Here is a 22,575-nt window from a genome sequence, read left to right as displayed (position 1 = left end):
TAGGACATTAAATGAATAAATAAATTAGTGGATAAAACCCCCCTTTGAATCTCCTAATTGTCATGTCCAATTAAAAATAAACTTTTCATTCTAACACAGGGTATTCCATATCACCTTTATAAACAGCCATTTCCTATGTGCTACATCTGTCTGCTCCGTATCCAGTGATGGACTTCCTTTCTCCAAATCCAGGACAAATCCTCCCTCTCTCTTTTTCTCTCCCACTTCTCCCTCATCCTTTATCTTCTGTCTTTGCCTCTTATCCCCATGCCCTCATTTCCTCTGGGGATATCAAGACTTCTTTATCCTGAGAACTTGGGTTCCAGTGTCTTGGGACCCTACAGACATAACTTTACCATCACCAGTGTTGTCCTTCAGCTGTCAGAGCAAATTTCTGATAATGTTGAAATGGTAAGAAATTTCAGATATATATGGTTGCTGTTAGTCCAAATTCATCACATCAGGAATCATGGCATTCATCTCCTTTCTCAGAGACACATGAATACAGTAGCTATAACATAACTACTGTCTGGGAGACTTGAAATATATAATTTACCTCCAACATTGATTTCAGCTCTGGTGTAATCAACTCTCAGGTTATGTTGGGAATATTCTTGAGTTGTGCCCATTTTTGTACCAGCGGTCATGCTGCTCTTCCAATGCTGCAATATCATAGCCACTGGTGTCTGCCTGCCATAACATTCAGGGGGTTGAGGATCAAAAAGGGAGAACCCTGCTCTTGAACCTCAAGGTAGGAAGGCAGATTATCATGTTTTTTGATAATAAGCCTAGAAATAAAACTTGAGTTCTATACTATTGTTCTAGAACACATAGCACAATCGTTACAAATAGCAAGGGTTTATAGATATAGTATCTGCTGTAACAGAACTGACATAAGAAATTCTCGATCAAGTTTAATAAGAAAACTTAAAAATGAGCAAGAAAATTTCACCTTAGCAACAAATCCTTGCTGAGTGTTTTATGTTAAGTGTTGATCATTGAGTGATGGGACCTTGGAATTCAGGGCTGTGCTACTTTGTCACAGCTAGAGGATCAGGATTGGAGTGATTTTGATGAGTAAATTGATTATTTGCATGTCCTCCTTCTGTATGATGAGCTCCTTGTTGGAAGCTTAGAAGATCTGAATGCCAAGAGAAGATAAATGAAACAAAACAAAGAAAATAGAAAAAATTATACCACTATCTATACTTTAGTGTGCATATAGCATCTTTTACAATATTTTCTTTTTGTTACTGTTTCATTTCCTTTTTATTTAAAAATAGACTCTTTCCTCATATAATCTGATTATATTTGCCCTTCTTCTACCCCTTCCACTTCCTTCCCACCTCTTCTCCTATCTTGACCTACATCTTTCCTGTCTTTCGTAAGAATAGGTTCCTATGAGATAAAAATAAAACAGAGCAAAATAAAATGCCATTAGCTAAAACAAAAGCTATTACACTGAAGATGGACAAGGTAAATCAACAAAAGGTAAGAGCGAGTCCCAAGAGAAGGCACAAGAGTCAGAGGCACACTTGTTCAACCATTCAGGAGTCCCATAAAAGTACTAAACTGAAAAGCATGACATATACAAAAAGGACATAAAATAATCTTTTCCTGAAGCAGACATGGGTGAAATGATGTTTTGATAAGGAAAGCACATGAAAGAACTTTCGATGAAGGAATATCCATATGACTTCGTAGACAGTGAGAGACTACTACTGAGCGTTGGTTTGGTTTGCTCTACCTAGTTATTATCAGCTAACAACAGGCATATATTGGTTCACCTTATATAATGTTGAGCTCAACTTTTTAATGCTGACATTGATAGAAACTCTCCCAAGAACTGTTTCTGAGGTTCCTGTAGCTGCTTGCTGCTTCAGCGTCCTCAGTCCAGTTTGTTAGTCTTCAGATTTCTTCACATTTGAACTACAGGAGCCTGATGTCTGCCTGCCTACAGCACTGGTCTGTGACTGCTGAATTGTGTTTGGTGTTTGCTATAGGACTGAACTGCTGCCAAAGAGGATTAAGCTTACCCCCACAAAGAATTATTGCTGAACAGGTCCACTTCCCCCACATCTTAATACCTTTCCCTACCATTATCACTGTTAGGTGGAGGTCTAGTGGAGAGGTTGAACCTTTGTTAAAACTAGGTTGCAAAAAAATATACTGAAACCCCATGGTGGCTCTGTGTGCTTGCAAATTCAGTCTTAGTGAGTTCATATGACCTTGGATCAGTTGTGTTAAAGGCTTGCAAATTCTGGTGTTTGCCATCCCTTCTGGCTCTTATTCTTTCTGCTTCTTCCTTCTCAGGGTTCTCTGAGCTCTGAAGGGTACTATTTGATGAAGATAATCCACTCTGAACTGTATTTTCCTGGTTTTGGTTTCGTTTCATTTCGTTTTGTTGTTTTGTTTTTGGTTTGGTTTTTTGCCTCAATGTCTAGGTGTTGGTCTCTGTTCTTTTTTACATCTGCTTCAAGAAGGTTTTCTGCTGATGCCTGAATCAATCACTAATCTACAACTATAGTGAAATATCATTGATATGATTAGGTGTCATTTTTATTTACATTGTTTTCTTTACAAGTAGTATTTGGTTTTTTCCTAGGTCTCTGAACAAGGCCCCATTGCAGAAGACAACACACATACAACTCATTGAACATGAATTCAAGTGTCTTTGGGTACAACCCAGGCTACCAAAAGAGAAATGTAAACAGCAACACCACATGAATCACTTACAGATCTAAAATCTGTCCTGCCTGAAAAATGTGGTAGGGTGATAGACACACAAAGCTTGTAGGAGTAACCAAAAAAAATATCTCATGTAACTTATAATTTACACACTGAGTGAGATGAAACCCATACCGAACACACTTGATTATGTAGTTATAATATAATCCAAATGGTCTTATGTCACTTTGCTTTTGCCCACATGTATCCTTCAGACTTAAGAAAGCATTTTAATAAAATGTTGATAAACTCACAAGAATTAACAATCTTTTATGAATGTAGAATACAAATATTAAATAAAGAAATTGTCAGAGATGACACAACTCTGCATTGATTTTTGCATGACCTGTGCATGATATGTAAGACTACAAAATGTGCTAAAAATGTAAATTATTTGCAGCATTTTCTTCTGAAGATAAGATGTAAAACTCTTGAACACGTGTATATTTTATTTTCTGGTGAGATCTGTGTTTTATATAGCATTCTTATCCTGCAAACAAGTCAATTCTTTTAATTATTTTTAATTATATTCTATTATTCAAATATTTCTTGATATTTCAAAGTAACATGTCTGTTAATATGAAAAAAAAAGAGACAAAGAAATCTAGAGCCTCCACTCTACCATCCAGGACTTAAAGTCTGGCCACATGAGCAGATGTGATATTTATATACAGCAAATATATTGTCAAAATTCTTTGTATTATTCTCTCTCTCTCTCTCTCTCTCTCTCTCTCTCTCTCTCTTTCTCTCTCTTTCTCTCTCAAAATCAGTCACTTAAAATAATAATAAAATAAAAGATGAAAAAAAAAACAACTGGAAAGGGAAGAAACATACAAATGGAAAAGTACCAAAGAAAACTCACAAGAAACAAAAAGCCAGGGGCCTTTCTGGGATGGTTGGCTTTTCCTGTATGGAAAGAGAGAAGGAGTTGGTGTTGACAGAGAAGGAGTCTGTGGTGACAGAGTGACCAGCAGAGGAGATAAGAAGTTAGGAAGAAGAATGAGGGAGCCAGACACTATGCTCAGGGGAATCTGTCACCTACTTGCTAGCAATCAGACCACTTCCTTGGCTTTGACTAGCAATCAATTTCTGCTGCGTGGACTTACTAAAAACCAGCTTATTAACTCATACAAGTTTCATAGAACAAAGACAGACTGAAGTTTATCCAAGTGGTACAGAATATATTTGTGACTTATCATTGTACGTCCAGGGATAAAAGTTCAGTCACAATTAGAAAATACAAACAGAATAGAATATTATTAATGTTATTAGTGCTATAACTCAAAATGTCACCTCCAAATCTAACACATTTAATATATGGTAGCCTGTATTTAGGTTTGTTATTTATTTGAAAGCACTCCAAAAAAACCAAATAATACCTGAAGAAGTTTTTTTTATGAATACTGAATACTAATACCAAATTTCTTTTAATATATGTTTCACCATCTACACTATTAAGTAGGAAAAGTTTATTTTAGTCAACCAATCTTATTTACTGAGGTCTATTCATAAGAGGTGTACCCTAAATGAACCACTATTTTTAAAGAACATTTTCGGGGACTACCTAGCCTATAATAAAATGAGACCTTGAATCTGTATCCTATTCTCCTGACCAGTCTGAGATTGTCAATTTACCCTGCACCAATTACACTGTTTGAGTTAGCTCAGGGGCAGACACCCCAAGAAGTTTTCTAAAGCAATGGCCTAATCTAACTATGTTCTTATCTATGCATTGCCAAGAGCTATCTAGGAGAAGCTAAGAAGTAGCAGGTAATCTTTCTGATATGATTCCCCCAGGGACTGTAAATCATCATGGCTTTGCTCGTTTAAGTAAAGTCAGGGAGATTATATTTGAGAAAAGATTCCTGATATTAATAAGCTTTTCCTGTTATTAAAAAATATTAACATAATCGCTTGTTATTTGCCCACACTTTTAAGATTTCTGAAGATCAACAAACATATACAGTCTTATAGTGATTCTATATAGACAAATAGATGGTTTCTTAATCTTAATGATGTTCCTATCAAAATTCCTATGACAATATTATTAATTATTAAGGTCTTTTATAATAGGACTTCTATTAGGTGTAAACAGAGGTTCTTGACAATCTGCTGACCTCTTTGTAACCTGTATGGACAGACCTATTCTTAGTAACTCAGAATGATTATATCAGACTTCTCCCTCCACAGACCATTGTGAAACCTTACTGGAGATATCACATGCACTTTATGGCCTACTGTCCTTTATGTAAGAAGCCACCTTAGATTCTTGGCCTTTTAGATATAGAAACCACCCTCATAGTCCAAGAATTTTGGAAAAACAGTTTCTACATAGTCACACCTAAATCTTCATTGTACAACTGCCATGAGAATGATTATGGAAATTAATGTTGACTGCAGACCCTTTTCTAATTCTATTGTCTTTAAATATAGCTACAATAAACTACCTGTTCTTAGACTCCCTGAAGTCTGATCCATGTTGGATATGTCAATCCACACCCAGTTCTCAGTCTCATCTCATCTCTTCTGACTGACAACTTCTGGGATCCCCTCAAGAGAACAACACCTAAACAACTCTTTGAACATGGAGAATTGAATCTCATCTAGAGCCTTCACATCTGCAGACAAATGTTTATGATCCTGGAAGGCACTCAACATGCTATCAATGGAGAAAAATAAACAGGAAACCAGCTTTAAAAAACCTTTGACCTAAAGAGTGTCCTGCCACCTGCCTGCAAGTTACACTATTACAAAAATAGCACAAATCATGTAGGAATAATCAACCAAGATTCGATTTGATTCAGAGCCCATTCCACAAACTGGAACTCATACCTAAAAATATTTGTTTGACCAACAACTTGTGAATAGATAGTTTAGGGACGTAGGACAAAAAACTGATATTATTCTCTTAAAGGTTTATAGAAGAAAATTACTCCTATATGAAAAAATAAGTTATTTCAAATGAAATTACTTTATGCACTTAAAGGTTAATAATGGAAAATATATTACTAAAAATGTAAGCACACACACAAACAAACACACACAAATCAGCTAAAATCCTAGCAATTTATTGCATATTGCAATACAACTTGGCATTATGCATTTTATATATGCAGCATTCTAAAGTCTTTTGATTTCTGTCCGCTAAAAATCCTTTAAACAATTTAAACAGAGAAAGGAGTCTTAAAGTATGGGCACTTACATAGATAAATGTGGTATATACACAACAAAGAGGATTTCAGAATTCTTATTTATTAATTTTCTTAGATTTTCTCTATTTTGCATTGAAAATAAATTGTTTTCAATATATTCAGATTACTGATTTCTCTTCTTCATCTCCTTCCATAGAATATGAAAAATCAACGCCCTTTCTTTATCTAATGAGAAATACAAACAGCACCTAAAATATTAAAAAAGAAAAACAAAAGAAAAGAAAACAAACTGGAATAATGACAAAACAACAAGCAATCAGAAAAAAGCACCAAAAAACAATCACAAGAAAATCATAGAGATGCAGAGACAAACATGTTCACAAGTACACTATAGGACAAAGATGGGTACCAGGTATAAAACAAACTGTGAAAATTGATGCTTTTTCAGAATAGGTCCATGGTCTCTAAACAGTAATGACTGGAGAAATGTTTATTGAGACTGGGACCACTTATATGGGGCCAGATATTAACATATAACCTCAGAATCTACCTCAGTTAGCACATACATATTTTGAGTTAATAAATGAGTTCTGTGAAAAGTGAGTTAATATCATATTTGTCCACCATTGTGTCTGAAGCCATTTTGCCTACTTCTGTGAAAGGTGATCTGTCAGACAGAGTCAAGGCAGGAGGGCTGAATGTTCTTTTCATCTTGGAGGAAGCAACTGGGAGGTTTCTTGATGGGAAAAGATGTGTAATGTATGTCAGCAATTGTCTCTGCCAGATTGTGACTCTTTCCCACTATGTAAGTATATTATGATGGTTTGCGTATGCTCAGCCTAGGGAGTGGCACAATTAGAAAGTGCAGCCCTGTTATAGTAGGTATGTCACTGTGGGCATGGCTTATAATACTGTCATCCTAGCTTACTGGGAGTCCTTATTCTGTTAGCAGCCATCAGAAGAAGATGTAGAACTCTCAGCTTCTGCTACACTATGCCTGCCTGGATGCTGTCATGCTCTCCCACCTGGATGATACTCAACTGAACTTCTAAACCTGTAAGCCAGTTCCAACTAAATGTCCTTCATAAAACATGCCTTTGTTATGTTTTCTGTTCACAGCAGTAAAACCCTAAATAAGACAGAAATTGGTACCAGGGACTGGGGTATTGATGTGATAGGCCCGACTGAGCATTATTTTTTTTTTCGGAAGACTTTTTTGGAACTTATATTTGGAAAGCAATGGAAGGCTTTAAGTGGGGCTTAATGGGCTATCCTAGAAGGAATGTGGAAGACTTGTTGCTGTGTGTGATTTGAACTGTGTGACTCGGCCCAAAAGATTTCAGTGAGTAGAATTTCACTATGTGGCCGACAGTCAGTTTTTGTGGTATTTTTGTGAAAAATGTGATTAATTTTTGTCGTTGTCTGAAGAGTCTGCCTGAGCCTAAGTTGAAGAGACTCATTAATTGCACTGAAAAAGGAAGTCTCAAAAATACCCATCATAGATATTTTTTCTCTGGTTAAGTCTCGTGAAAAGAAGTTTAAACAAGCATAGCTAGCTGAGAAGGGGAAAACATAAAATATATGGTTCAAGCATTGAAAGGGTACCAGGGAATGAAAAGAGGATCGATCCTATGTTCAAGGATATTGGATTGAATTAAGGGACTAGTGATCTTGGGGCAAGATCACACCCAGCTAAGTTTAGGTACTACAAGCCTTTAATCACAAGAGGCAAAGACAAGCAAATCTCTGAGTTCAAGGCCAACCTAGAGCACATTTTAGGTAAACAAAAACTTAATTCCAGGCTTAGTATAAGACATTTAATGCCAGTGCTTAGGAGACAGGCATGCAGATCTGAGTTCAAAGTAGTCTTCAGAGCAAGTTGAAGAACAGCCAAGCTTAGGTGGTGAAGAAATTTGAAAACAGAAAGGTGGTGATTATGGAATAGAACAAGGGTGAGGGCATTTTCCAACCCCATTAAGCAGCAGAACTCAGCACTTTCAGCCATGTGCCTCTGGCTTTAAAGTAGAGAATAGAAGGGATTACTGGGACAATTCATGCTGGTTAGCTGGAGCTAAGAAGTTAGTGTTGATTCCGAAGCGACTAGCATCACTGAGATGACATCTTCTCTAAAGTGTACTCAGAGAGCACAAAAAAGTTGTGTTTCAGAGGCAGCCAAGGTTGTAACTTGCTATAACTGTATTTGGTAATGTGTATAAGGCACCCAGGTGGTACTGATTTTGAAGGCATTAAGGGATCATTAAATGCAGCTGAAGCTTGGCACACTGAGAGGCCCTAGAAAGCTACTGGTGAAGGTACAGCTTCAGTTGTAGTTGATGTCCCAGGACAGAAGGGGTCATGTAAAGGATTTGAGCCTTGGCACTATGAAGAGAGTGTATAAGAGGCTATTGGTTAAGCCTAGTTGCTGTAGAAGTAACCCATGCATTGGAGATGCCATTACAAAGGGATGATCACCAAGAACAGCAGTGGCAGTGGAGTGGATATTCAGGAGCTTAGTGCTACAGAGGTTAGAACTGGAGAAGTGACATCAGCCCTTTGGAGGAGCATAGAAAATCATGTGTGGGCCCCAGATATTGTACTTACAAGATGTGAGGTTTAAGTTGCCTTGGAGACCCCAAAATGTTCAAGATGCCAGAGACATTTGTTATCTCCCGAGGAAAGCTGGATAACAGAGAGTGGAGTCAGCCCAGGAGAAAAAAGTTTGTTGCAGTCAACAAAGATGAAAAAGGAGTTGGAGATCTGAGGACTCCTTTGACATCAGCTACGGAAATTCAGAGTTTAGAGTTTGTCAAGCTTGATTCCTGTCTTACTTTGGGAATTATAGTTAAGTGATTATGAATCATAGAAGAGACTTTGAACTTGGACTTTTAACATTGATGAGATTGCTATAGACTATGGGGACTTTGGAAATTGGACTAAATGTATTTTGTATTATGCTATGTTTAGGTATGGCCCTCATAGTCTCAAATATTTGAACAAGACTATGGGGGCCAGGGAGTCGTATGTAATATTTTGTGTATGCTCAAGCCAGAGAATTGCATTATTTGAGGTTGTGGCACTTTTAGAGAAGGTGTGTCATTCTGAGTGTGGGCTATAAGATTTTTACCTTCCTGGAAGCCAGTTCCTTGCTAGCACATTTCAGATAAAGATTTAGAAATCTCAGCTCTGACTGCACCATGCCTGCCTGGAAGATACTGGTCTGAAACTCTGAAACTGTAAGCCAGCCCCAATTGAATGTTGGTCATGTTACAGTAGTTAACACTCAACTAAGACATATATAAAGCCTATGAGAACTAAATTCAGGATTGCTTTGGTATTCTCTTGACAGCTCTCTGATTTCTAACCTTTGTCTCAGAGTCTTCATTTACATCTCTCCTATAAGCATCTTCACTACTACCTCAGAAGACTGTTCAACTTGGCACCTACAGGAGAGATGCAGCTATGCATTCTCATACAAAATCCTCTTATATTCTAAGAGCCTGGAAATTCTGCCACACCACACACCACAGTTAGCAAAACATAGAGAAGTCATGCAAGACCTTAAGACTGAGAAAGGGCTTCTTGTTTGCTCAGAATTTGGTGGAATTTTACAGGTCAAATCATATTAGACTTTATTCCCAGCTATTTCAAAGAAAGTTCTAGTCTTATTCACAATCATGAGACATTTTTATCATACATAATCACATGTTGCCTTTTTTGTTTTATTAAAGAAGAAATATATCAATGGATGATGTTACTGATGATGACATGGACAAGATATGTGTTACTTTAGGAGTATCCTAAATCAGTATCACATAATTGATAGATGTCCTTCTGCAAAGCTGACCAAAGCACAATAGGTCTCTAAGGAACAAACACTAAAACGGACATTCAAAAAGACTGCACCTGAGCAAGTTTTCAAACTTATCTTCTTTGAGTCTTCTCAGTTGCAGGGCAGCTTGATGCTCCTTCTCCAAGTTTTTTGACATGCTCAGGATGTGGTTGCCACACTGTGTCTTGCACAGAAATAGACCGCAGAGTCTTCAGATGTCATGCCGCTGAGCTCCAAATAGGCTGTGCTGGAGGATGAGTCTGTAGTCAACGTGGCCTTGCCCTTGAACTTCTCATTGTAATTATTATCATAAGGATGAATATTCCCAATCCACTCAAGGCTCTTTCCATGACTCTGCTTCACCCAGTTTATGTAGTAGCTGTTGAAGTCATAGCCAGAAGCCTTGCAGGACAGCTTCACTGAAGCCCCAGGACTCACCAACTCAGCTCCTGATTGCTGTAGCTGAACCTCAGAGTGGACACCTGTGGAGAGAAAGGCAAAATATTTGTCATTGTCACCTCAGTTCCTATCTTCTCTTCAGTTTTGGAACTGATGAGCCCCTTACCTGCAGTTACTGACAGGATGAAGAGAAAGTTCCAGTTCCATCCCATGGTTAGACTCAGTGTGTCCACGCACTGGAGAGAGGACAGAGATCATAGATGGTTTTCAGTTTGGGGACATCCCTGTATTTACTGCCATAGACTGAAGTAATTTGCATATTCATGAGCAGGCTATTTCTTAGATAAAAACCTAGTCCATCTGGAGAACTGGAGGGGAAGGACTGAAAAGGCACATGGGTCAGGCAGCAGGATGCTCCGGTTCAAGTTCAAATTCTCTCTGAGGAAATTAATCACATATACTTACTGTGAACATTAGACTGATGCTATGGATGTAATAATAGTGACAAATCTCTCAATAGATTTTTGGACTGAGTCTGATGCTCTACTCGGGGATATGTTGACATGTTGATTTACAGATAGTGGAATGTGATGCTGCTGCTGTTGTTGCTGCTCCTGCTGCTGCTGCTGCTGTTGCTTCTGCTGCTGCTGCTGCTGCTGCTGCTGATGATGATGATGATGATGACAATGGAAATTTCTAACAGCTAATTTTTTTTTAGTTTTACAGATTTTTTCACATATATGCAATTGATATTTGTGTTTCCCACTGGGTATATACTACTTCAAAACTCACTGAAATGACTAAAAGTAAATGTGCTTCAAAAACCTTTACCTATCAATGATTATTGCAGGAAGATAATCAAAAACTAAATGATAGTGGTAGACATAGATGTGTCAAGAAATGATTTTATCATTAAGACATGGTTTTATATATTTAACCACTCATGAGCGTCTGCATCAGTCTTAAGACACAGCATATATGAGCCTCTGTGATCAAGGCTCAGACAATATACTGGGTATAAACATAAATATTTATAAGACAGTTTGACAACACGATGCTTAGCAATACAACTATGATCTATATCACCTCCAAACATTGGCTTTCACCACACTTACATGGGATGAAGACTTTCCTATGAATATTCACCAAAAATAAATAAAATTATGCTTTGTCCCAGCAATTACCCTCCCAAACATGTATTCCAATGACTCTACACCATATTGTAGAGACGCTTGCACACACATGTTTATTCACAGCATGTTAATCATGCTCTATTAATACCAATATAGAGGAGTAAATCATCCCAGGTTTCCAACAAAGCAAAAATAAAACATGACAAAGTGGAATACATAGAAAATTGGATATTAGTGGTAAAACATGAATTTTGTAATCTATAAGTATCTGCATAGAAGTCAAAAATATACTGAATAGATCACCCATGTTCATAAAGCAAGTGATTCATTTTCTCACTCATATGTGTTCCAAGATGTGGATATTTTGTTAGATATATTGAATTGTAGAAGCAGAGATACTAGAATTGGGACAGAAGAGTATGAGGATTTTACAATCATGATATAGTAAAATAGAGTTAAACAGAGTAAGAAAAGTTTTAAGACTGAGAAGATTATAAGAGTCAGAGAGGTTGACTGACTTCAAGGAATAAGTGTCTTCCAGACACTACTGGAGTGATGTGCATATGAATTAACAGAGGCTGTGTCTGCAGATATGGAACCTGAACCAAGTCAACCCACATAAAATCTCCACGTTGGCAGATGGAATTGGACATGAACTATGACTGCTAACCAAGGACTTCTGCAACTGACACTCACATGCAAAGGAAAAATTAGTTTCCTCCAATGGAGTTCATAGGAGGATGCTAAGTACAATTAATCATGGAAGAGCTACTTAGCAGTTAGTAGCCATAAGAAAATGAACTCGATGGTACTTTTGCAGACATTTTTTCTAATATTACCTTCTTCAGTACTTTTTGCCTCACGTTTTGCATATAATCATGGCTAAAGTGTTGTCTTACTGGTTTTCGTGTGTGTGTGTGTGTGTGTGCATGTGTGTGTGTCTGAGTGTGTTGTTGTTGTTTTTAGATTGTTTTGTTTAATTTTTGTTTGCTTTCAATCTCTTTGTAATTTTCTTCTATTCTTGGTTTTTCAGAAAGAAAAACAAAGTGTGTAGTTGAGTGAGTTGATAGGAAGGAAGTATCCACAAGAAGTTGACCATGAGGGAATGAGTTATTAGAATACAAAGTATAATTTCTTTCAAAATATTAAAAAACAAAGAAAAACAAGTAAACATAAGTCTATAAAGTGTTTAACAAAGAATCTTTATGGGGTTTGAGCATGGAGACACCACATGTCAGTTACAGCTGGACAGATCAGTTAATACACTTTAAAAAAAGAAAAGGAAAGGAAGGAAACCACAGAGGACAGTTCTCTCCACAACAGTTCATCTCTCTATGTGGATTATTGGTCTCATTGTGATCCCTGCTTGTTATGAGCTTCCATGAAGATAGTTTTGTCATGGCTCACAAATAAGTTGCATAGTCAGGCTTAAAAAATAACTTTCCCCATAACTCCAGTGTTCACAGAATTCAGCTTATGAGTTAAATGGCTCTAGTTTACCTGGGGATAATGATTTATGCTTCAGTAATTTTAAGCTGTGCCAATATTACTACAATAACCCTCTCAAAGTCAGATTACTCCTTGTTGGTAGTTCAATCCAATTCTTCCAGTTCCTGTTGCTGAAAAAGGTAATGGCAGGAGATAACAGGCTCTTTCCTGTCTTCATCAGGTGAAAGTTGTGGCAGAGCACCTGTGCTCAGAGGGTACATCACTCACACTACATTGTTTAATAGAAAGAGTGAAAAGACTTTCACAATAATTGTACACAGGGTGAAACTTTTGATATCAACAACAAAAATGTTGAAGCAGATCAAGACTTTTCTGACCCTTAGAGGCTCAAGCCATTTTGAATATAATGCTGAAATAGGCCTTCATTAACAAGAATGGATAATTAGAAAAAAATGCTTACAAAAGATGAAAAGGATCTACCAGATAAAAGTTCTTACTCTTAGAGATCAGCAATGAGAATCACTCCATAATCGCAAGGGCTCTCAGGGACTAAGACACCAAACAAAGGGCATACATGGGTTGGAAAAAGGCCCCCAGCACATGCATATCAGATGGTTTGCTTAATCTTCATGTGAGTCCCTGAATAACAGGAGTGGGGGATTTCCCTAAAGGTGCTTCCTGTCTTGGAATACATTCCCTTAACTGGACTCCCTTGTCTAGCCTCAGTGGGAGATGATGTCCCTAAACCTGCAGAGACTTGGTGGGTCAAGGTTGGGGGATATCCAATGGTGCACCTACCATCTCATAGAAGAAGGGAAGGGACTAGAAGGAGGGACTTGTTTATGGAGAGCCAGTGGAGAAGGTAGTAATTGGAATGTAAAATCAATCAGTCAATCAATCAATCAGTCAGTCAATCAATCAATCTCCCTTTGATCTCCTAATTAACATGTCCAATTAAAAATAAACCTATCATCCTCACATAGGTTGCCCATTTTACCATGTAAACAGCAGTTTTCCTTTGTATTGCAACTCTCTCCTCCCTATGCAGACTAAGTTCTTCCTTTGTCTCCCTCAGGGAAAAATTTCTCCTCTTTCTTGTTCCCTTCACCTTTTACCTTATTCTTTCTGCCCTGTCTTTGTCCCTTATTCCTGGTCCTAAGTCTGTCGTGATAACACAAGACCTCTTGGTGCTGGGAACTTTGGCATGATTTTCCTGGGACCCTACAGGCATGGCTTTACCATCACCAAGGTTGTCCTGCCATTGTCAGAACAGATTTCTGAGAACAATGAAATGGAAAGGAACAAAAAGGCATATGGTTGTTGTTATTCCAAAACAGTCATATCCAGAATCATGGACACTCATGTTCTTTCTCAGAGACACAAGAATATAGTGTCTATAGCAGTCTGGAAGATCTCCAATACAGATAATTTACATCCAACTCACAGATTTGTTGCATTCAGTTGTGAAGTTTTGTTGGGAGAATTCCTGAATTATGTCCACTCCTGTATGAGCAGTCATGTTATTCTTCCACTACATCAGATTAAGAATCTTTAATGAATGTTGGATGCATAGGTTAAATTGAAGAAATTGGATCAGAAGACATAACATTTTATGGATTATTTAATTATGAATACTGCATGATACACGATAACTGAAAAATAGGCTAAAGGAATATAAATAATGTGTAGCATTATGCTTCAGTAAATAACTTTGTACTGTGTCCCCTCCTGGAAAAGTATTCTACCACTTCCCTGTGAAAATTGGTACCGTCACCCATAGGTAGGACTAACCTTGTGTTAGGGCCTTAATTCTAAGACATAATCCACTAGAACTGTATACTCCAGGTTATGACCCCTTTCCTATGACACAGGCTTCACATTGACCCTTACTTCTACAAACAGATAACTAATATTCACTCAAGTCCAGTGGTCTGATTTCATACATGAGCCCTTGGCTTCACTCTCCAATGTATAGCAAGCACTTCTGCTGACCCTCTAGCTTAATCTATGTATTATCCACCAGAGTATAATAGCCTTCCAAACAACTGTTTATTTCTCATAACATATTATTCAATAATGGTAGCAGAAGTAATCTCCTTCTTTATTTATTATAATATTTATGTTAATTATTTGAGAATTTTTTCCTCTCTGATATATTGTATCCTGACCACAATTCCCCTCCCTGTTCTTTCTTTCCATTGCTGTCTTTCTTCCATTATATATTTCTGGTTTCTTTATCAAAAACCAGATTTATATATGTATGTGGAGGCACTTCTGGGTCTTTCATTCAGTTCTACAGATCAACCTACCTGTTTTTATGCCAGTATCAGGCCAGGTGTTTTACAATAGCTCTGTAATACAGTTTGAAATCAGGGAATGTGAAGTACAAAATTGTTTTAGCTGTCCTAGGATTTTGTTTTTTGTTATTCTTGTTTTGTCTTGTTTTGTTTTGTTTGCTCTTTATTGAAGTTAATGTGATCCTTTCAAGGTCTGTACTGACCTGTGTTTGAAATTTTAACGGTGATTACATTGAATCGTTAGACTAATTTTGGTAGGTTGGCCTTTTTTACTCTGTGAATTCTACTAATCCATAAGCATGGAAGGTCTTTCCATCTTCTGATATCTTTTTCAACTACTTTCTTCAAAGATTTAAATTTTTGTCATACAAGTCTTCCACTTGCTTGGTTAGATTTACACCAGATTCAACTATACCAGTTTAATTCATTCTACAAGGAGAGTTACTGTCTCCATGATAACAGAGAGAGCCTTGAAATTGTGTCATTTCAGTTTCTGTAGCAGGTCCACAATGATGACATATATTTTAAGAACTAAGTGCAGTGACCTCAGTCAGATCTTTTGCTCATCATGACAAGCATTAACTGAAATAGGAAATGGTGTCCTGGATTTATATGTAGTTCACTGAGAAAACTAACCAGGACAGAGTCAGGAAACACTCATCTCTGCACCTACACCTCTGGCTCTGGACAACTAATTTACTTAGAAGTATTTCTTTTCCTGAAAATAAATATTTAGCAATATTATTGATGGCAATGACAGAGAAATTGAAGAGGGAAGAAGGGCCTTGAACTCACAGAGAAGCACAAAGAAATCCAGGAATTTTAATTGTACATATACCTGCACAACTTCCAGAAAGCTGAGAGCTGAAGTTCTTAACAGCCTGTTGACATTTCTGCTATCTGTAGGGACAGACCTCACTCTAATTCCCCAAAATGATTATCCTAGTCTTCTCCCTCCCTACACCATTACTCATCATTAGAGCAGATGTCACATGTACTTTATGGCTGATGACCTCTATACTGTTGGTCAGAGACCACATTAGACTTTAGACCTTTTAGTTGTAGAACCCACCCTCATGGTCATGAGAATTTCACAATATGTTATATATATTTTCACACCCTAATCATTGTGCACCTGGATTGGAAATATTTATGGAAATCAATGTTGCCTGGAGAACCTTTTCCTGGTCCTATCGTGTTCTAATATACCTACAATAAACTGCCTGTGCTTAGATTCCCTGTCTCTGATCCAAATTGACAAAGTCAATCTGAACAATATTCCATTCTCATTTCTTTACTTCGGTTGCTTCCCTTTCTGAAACTTGCATGGATGCCTTCAAGAAATGAGGTTTCCTAGACCAAATTGCTAAATGCACTTAAAGCTTAATTACAGAAAATTAACTACTGAAAATACAGGATTCTTGGCCTCATTGTGCCCTGTGTTGGTCGTTAGCTCCCATGCAAGTAGGTTTTTCATAGCTTACACTGAAGTTGCACAGTCTGACTTAAGAAATAACTCATCCATGTAACTTCACTGTTTAAAGAGTTCAGCTGAAGGGAGAAACGGTTTTAGCTTACATGGAGATGATGATTAATTCATTGGCAATTTTAAGTTGTGCCAATATTACTATGATATCAATCTCAAAGCCAGGATTCTCCAAAGCAGCAGTTGAATGGAGCACTCTCATTGCAAAGAGGTAATGATGGGAGATAACTGTCATCATTAGAAACATCTGAGGCAGAGCACCTGTGTTCAGAGAGTGAATCACTCACCCTACATTGTTTAATAGACACAGTGAAAAAACCTACACAATAATTGAACACAGGAGTGAGACTGTTTATATAAATAACTAAAATATTGAAGCATCTCAGGAAATGGCTGGACTTGTGGAAGCTGAAATTTGAACTGCTGAAATAGGCCTGTCTTAACACTATGGATAGTTAATGACAAAGTTTATAGATTTTTAAAAGAACCAGACAGATAAAAGGTCTGAATCTTAGAGATCTGCAATGAAAATTATTCCATGGTGTCTCAGAACTGAACATGGTCATTGCACACATGAACTCAACAGTTACAATTGCCACCACAATCATGAATAAATCAAGCCAGCCAAAATTAAAGCATGGAAATATGTGAAACACCTAAGTAGAAAATGTTTTTACTTGTAAGTTTAGGCATGTAATCTTGATTGCTTGGATCAGCATGATAGAATGTGAGAGTTGAATTTAATCAATTTTACTCTCAGGTTAACACACCCACCTTGTTGTATGTGTGCTCTGCTTTCACCACTAAATAAAGTATAACCATGTTTTTAAAATATTATGACACAATGGTAAGGGACTACTAATGATGAGTACCAATTGGATCTATTGGTATTTGATAACTGATAAGGAAATTATACTCACCTTTTCTTTGGAATGATTCAAGGCATTCCTTATATACTAGTGAATGGCACACATATGTATATATACATAGCACTGAGTGGACTTCCTCCCTTGTTAGGTAATGAAATAAAAGTGGTCAGGAATTTGGGAGAGACTTTTTGGAAGTTGCCATTGGAAGCCAGGAGGATATAGTGGAGTACATATGATCCTAATACATTTCACACATGAATGAGAATTTCAAAGAATAAGCAAACTCATAAGCAAATACAAATAAAAATTTTACCTATGGTTAGAGTTTTCATTTAAATTAATATTTTATACTGTGCATATTTCTCCCATAGTTTCTACTCTTTCATTTCTTGAGTGTCCAATTTTCTTTGTTATGCTAGACACTTTTGTTTATACAGTATTATGCATTGTTATACACAACTGAGTATAACAATGCAATATCTATGTACTACTAAAGAGAAACTTACATGATGCCTGCATATCTTAATTAACACAGTTAATATATTGGAAAGTTGATATTATTAACACATTTGTGGCTTAGGACTGTGTAATCATTCTCACTACTTTGACCTGTCATAAATGGCTGCATCAATCATTATACACACTGTACACAGCAGCTTCTTGATCAAGACTGAGAGCAGCACTAATCTATGTATGAACATCAGTACTTAGAAGTCAGTTTGTCACCTTGAACCTCAGCAATACAACTAGGAATCACTAGGGACTTTGTCATCTCTAGCCACGGGCTTTTGACCATGTTTACTTGGGAAGATGTCATTCCTATGCAATAGATCACAAATCTAAACAGAAAACAGTCGGTCACTACATAAGACTCCAAGTTTATTCACAAATCATTGTTAATGCTGTTTTCTCATCAAATAAAAGAAGAAATCCTTCTATATTTCCAACACCACATAAATAAAAATGACAAAGAGGTACATGTTAAAAAAGTAAAGCTACTCAGTGGTAAGATATGAATTTTATAATCCATTAAGTGTCTTTGTGGAACTGAAAAAAAATACGGAATACGTCACACATGTCCAGAAGACAAGTATTTCACGTCATCATTTATATGTGTTCTATGATTTTAGTACTTTGTTTAGTGTATTTCATTGTAGGAGCTGAGAGACTAGAATTGGGTCATTAGGGTATTAGAAGTTTAGGCTGACGCTATAGAAAAATGCACGTTTATTGGTTGTCTTTTGTGTTTTTGTGTGCATTTGTATGTGCTTCTTGTTTATTTAAGTGATTTTATTCACTCTTTAATTTTTTTCTACTTTTTCCTTTCTACAGAAATAGTGAAATGCTGTGTTATTGAATGAGTGGAAAAGGATCTGGCAAAAGTTTGGGGTTGTGCACAGTGATCCAAATACATTGTATATTTTTTTTCAAAAACATAAAAAATGTAAAGAAAAAAAAGAAACTATAAATCTTTCAAGAGTTTAACAAAGAATTTTTACTGTGATTGATCATGTAATTGTTAAATAAAAATTACAACAGGTACACATCAGTTAAGAGACTTAAAAAAATTAAACCATGGTGAACACAGAGTCACCTCCACATGCACCTCATGTCTACTTGGGATTCTTAGCCACATAGTGCCTCCTGCTTCCTTAAGTTTCCTACAGGTAGCTTTCTCATGACTTACACAGAAGTTGTCCAGTCTGCCTTGAACAGTAACATATTTCAACAACGCCAATGCTCACAGCGCTCAGTTGCAGGAAGAAATGGCTCTTGTTTATCTGGAGAAGATGACTAATGTCTTAGCATCTGAGTTTAAGTTGTTTCTACATAATCATCAATGGTGCTCTCAAAGTCACCGCTTTTTTTTAATGGCAGGTGGATCCATCTCTAGCAGTTCCCACTTGTAATGATGTGTAAACAGGAGAGATCAGGGCCCTTGTTGACTTCATCAGGCTGTACCTGGGTAAGAGCAGCTGAAGACAGGACAACACTGAGTCTGGAATTCAGATGCAGCACCCCATGTATCCATTTTTGAATTCCTGAGACACCACATACAGAAATCATCAGAAAAAGGAAGACCACTGTGTATTCACATCAAAGTTAACAGTTCAAAAATTTACATTGAGAAGGCAGTGGAAATTAAGCAAATGTAATCTACAAAACAACACCTTTCCCAACCTGCATGACATGCATTTAATGGAATGAAGGGAGAGAAAAAAAAGCTCATTGACCAAAATCCTAATGGGTAGAAATATCTGTGCTTATCTCTCTTTGTGTAAATTTCCAATCCAGGGTCCCCTTATTCCTGTGCAGGGAACGTGTTAGTTATGGTTTATAGGAATCGTTATTTCTGATAATGAGAGACACATTTGGAATATTGTCCCAGGATGAGGGAAACCAATAGCACTGTTTAGGAATATGTGCTCATATGTATTTAAAAATCTGAAGAATAGTTGCTCACCAAAAATAATTACTATATAAATTAAGAACATTTATGTATATTGTGCTCTAACTTTGAGTTGAAAAGTGTATATCCCTAATATAGAAGAATAGTAGGAAGAGGACCAGTTGAATGAATGTCCTCACTTCCATAAATGGTTACAAACCATGTGATATCCTAAGAATTGTCAGTTTACAGGACAGTATCCTCTGGGCATCAGTGACTTCTAATAGTAGAGGAAAAGTTATCCCCACAATCCAGAAGGTTAGATTGTTTATGTTGGCATTTTGGAACCACTGATATGATGGGTAATATTTATAATGCTGTTTCTTCATACTCAAAAATATGGAATGCTGATGATTCTCATAGAGTTCAATCCACAGGACTGGATGCCTTCTTAAATAATGTGGATTCATATAGACATCCACCTCTTACAATGTAATCCATTAGCAAATATCTGGCCTCCTTAGAATGTAAAGTGATAATATTAGCCTATTCTCCTAAGTTAACCTAATGTGTGGATCATAATACTTGCTGTACAGGAGCATCCCTTGAATACATGCACATACTGATTTCTAGTGTTCTCTTACTCACCCCCCTTTTCATTATGTATTATTATTCCCTTCTCCTCTCGTTAGACGCTATTTTTATTGATCACAAACTCCTAGCATTTCCTTTTGGACCTGTCTATATTTGATGTTTCTGAACACTATTTAAATGACTGGTCACCATTTCGTTATTCCAGGTCCCTTTGCAGATAGAATTATGTCTGGAAACTGGCTCACATCTTCACACTCAGACTCCCTCAAAGATTGATACATCATGGTGTCCTAAATTGTCAGACATATAAGATATGAATATCAACTTTAGAGATCTTTCAGATAATCTCTTGAATATTCTCTCAGTAACTTGTATCACAATTCACTTACTGACAAATTGGGCAGCTCATTCATCAAGGGCAATCTCCTGAATCACCATCTGGAGTTATTAAACATTGAGGATCATTGTCACACACATTATCCCAAAGACTGTAAAGGATGATCTTGTATCTTTGTGTTTAGTGTAATGTGATTACAGGGCAGGATATTAGGAATGAGGGAGACGATGAATTGAAACCAGTGATCAATGCACATCACTGCATCTCCCCCTGCCCCAAATCTCATGAAAGCACCTGGGATGATTAAAACTATTTGTGGAGAGTATTTCTTTCTTATTTTATTTTTTAAGCTACAATTTTATGTTTAATTTGTTAGGCAGCAGTAGATAACAAATACTGTGTCCAAATCAATTAACTAAATATTGCTTGATTGTATATTTCCCACTTTCCTGGTTTTCCCTCCACAAGCCCCCATCCCATCCACCTTCCCCCTGTTTCTATAAGGGTGATCCTCCACTCACCCACTCACTCTTGCCTCACCATCTCAACATGCCCCTACATCGGAACATCAAGCCTTCACAGGACCAAGTACCTACCCTCCCATTGGTGGCAGATAAGGCTATCGTCTACTATATATGAAGCTGGAGCAAGGGGTCCCTCCATGTGTTCTTTTAGTTGCTGGTTTAGACTTAGGCAACTCTGGAGGGGATCTGTTTTGCTGGTATTTCAACATACCATATTGGTGGTTACAAATATCTTTAATTCTAGGATTCAGGAGGTAGAGACCCATGGATCTCCAAGTTTGAGGTTAATTTCACCCTCAGAGAAAGTTCCAGGACAACCAAGGTTATACAGAGAAATCCTGCCCTAAAAATGGAAACAAAACAAAAGAGAACTTTGACAGCAATGTTGGTTGTACCATAGGAATTAGACATTGATTGAGTGTGTGATCAATCACTTCTGCCCCAAAGTTATTACCCAACATATGCCCACATTAACATCAACATTGATATAAGAATACAGTTTTACTATGCATACCCTAACTCTGAATAAAAATACCAAGACTCATATTTTTGATTGTATATTTAAGCCATATCTTATTCTTGATCCAAACTAGCTCTAATAACTTAAATTTATCCCTGTATATGAATCTATGTTCTGTCAAAAGGCATGATAGTTACCCCTGCTCTAGCCTGGCCTGCTTCTTTCTCTGAATTTGGCTATCCAATTATGCTCCTGACACTTGTCCAGAGTTCCTTTCTTCCCCCAGAAATCCTATCTATTCTCTCCTCCTTTGGAACAGACAATCAGATTTTTGTTAAACCAGTCAAGGGCTGAGAGAAGGAGTGTTAACAAATATGATTAGAGACATGAAAAACAATACCAGAATTTGATATGTTCTCAAATTTCTGCTGCACAAAATTAGTATATGAATAATACAAAGGCAATCTTTACACAGTGCAAAAATATCACCCCAACACAGAAATAAATAGAACAATTTGCTAATTTAATATTCTTTCTCTCTGAATCTTACATGCAAGGTCACTACGAATTTTCCTTATGAAACACTTAATTTTTCATCCTCTTGTTCCCTTCTTCAATTCTTAACAACAATTTTGATCAAGTCTACAGGCTACATTTCCCTGTCTTCTCAGCTCCATGGCACTTTGTTGCTCCTTCATATATTATGACATGCCTTAGAGGCAGGCTGTGACAGTGTGTCTGACACCTTAGTAGATTTCAGAGTATTTGGATGTCAAGCTGCTGAGCTCCATTAAGCTGTGTTAATCATTGTGGTTGCATCCAGTATGATTCTTTCCTCAAAATTCTGATATTTTTGAAATCTCTCTCTTTCAGTGTCTCTATTTCTCTCTCTCTCTCTCTCTCTCTCTCTCTCTCTCTCTCTCTCTCTCT

The 22,575-nt window shown here is 37.0% G+C and overlaps 1 gene segment (V, D, J or C); it reads right to left on the bottom strand.

The window, feature by feature from the left end:
* Positions 1–9,867: 9,867 nt before the first annotated feature.
* LOC114635605 lies at positions 9,868–10,369 on the bottom strand. The segment is given in 2 exon segments: positions 9,868–10,190; positions 10,274–10,369. Coding segments are annotated over 2 exon segments (369 nt in total).
* Positions 10,370–22,575: the final 12,206 nt, after the last annotated feature.

Source organism: Grammomys surdaster, unplaced genomic scaffold, assembly GCF_004785775.1.
Source record: "Grammomys surdaster isolate TR1022 unplaced genomic scaffold, NIH_TR_1.0 113973, whole genome shotgun sequence".
Classification (NCBI taxonomy): domain Eukaryota; kingdom Metazoa; phylum Chordata; class Mammalia; order Rodentia; family Muridae; genus Grammomys; species Grammomys surdaster.
Note: the sequence above shows the minus strand (reverse complement) of the source record. Positions and strands in the feature narration are given on the sequence as shown.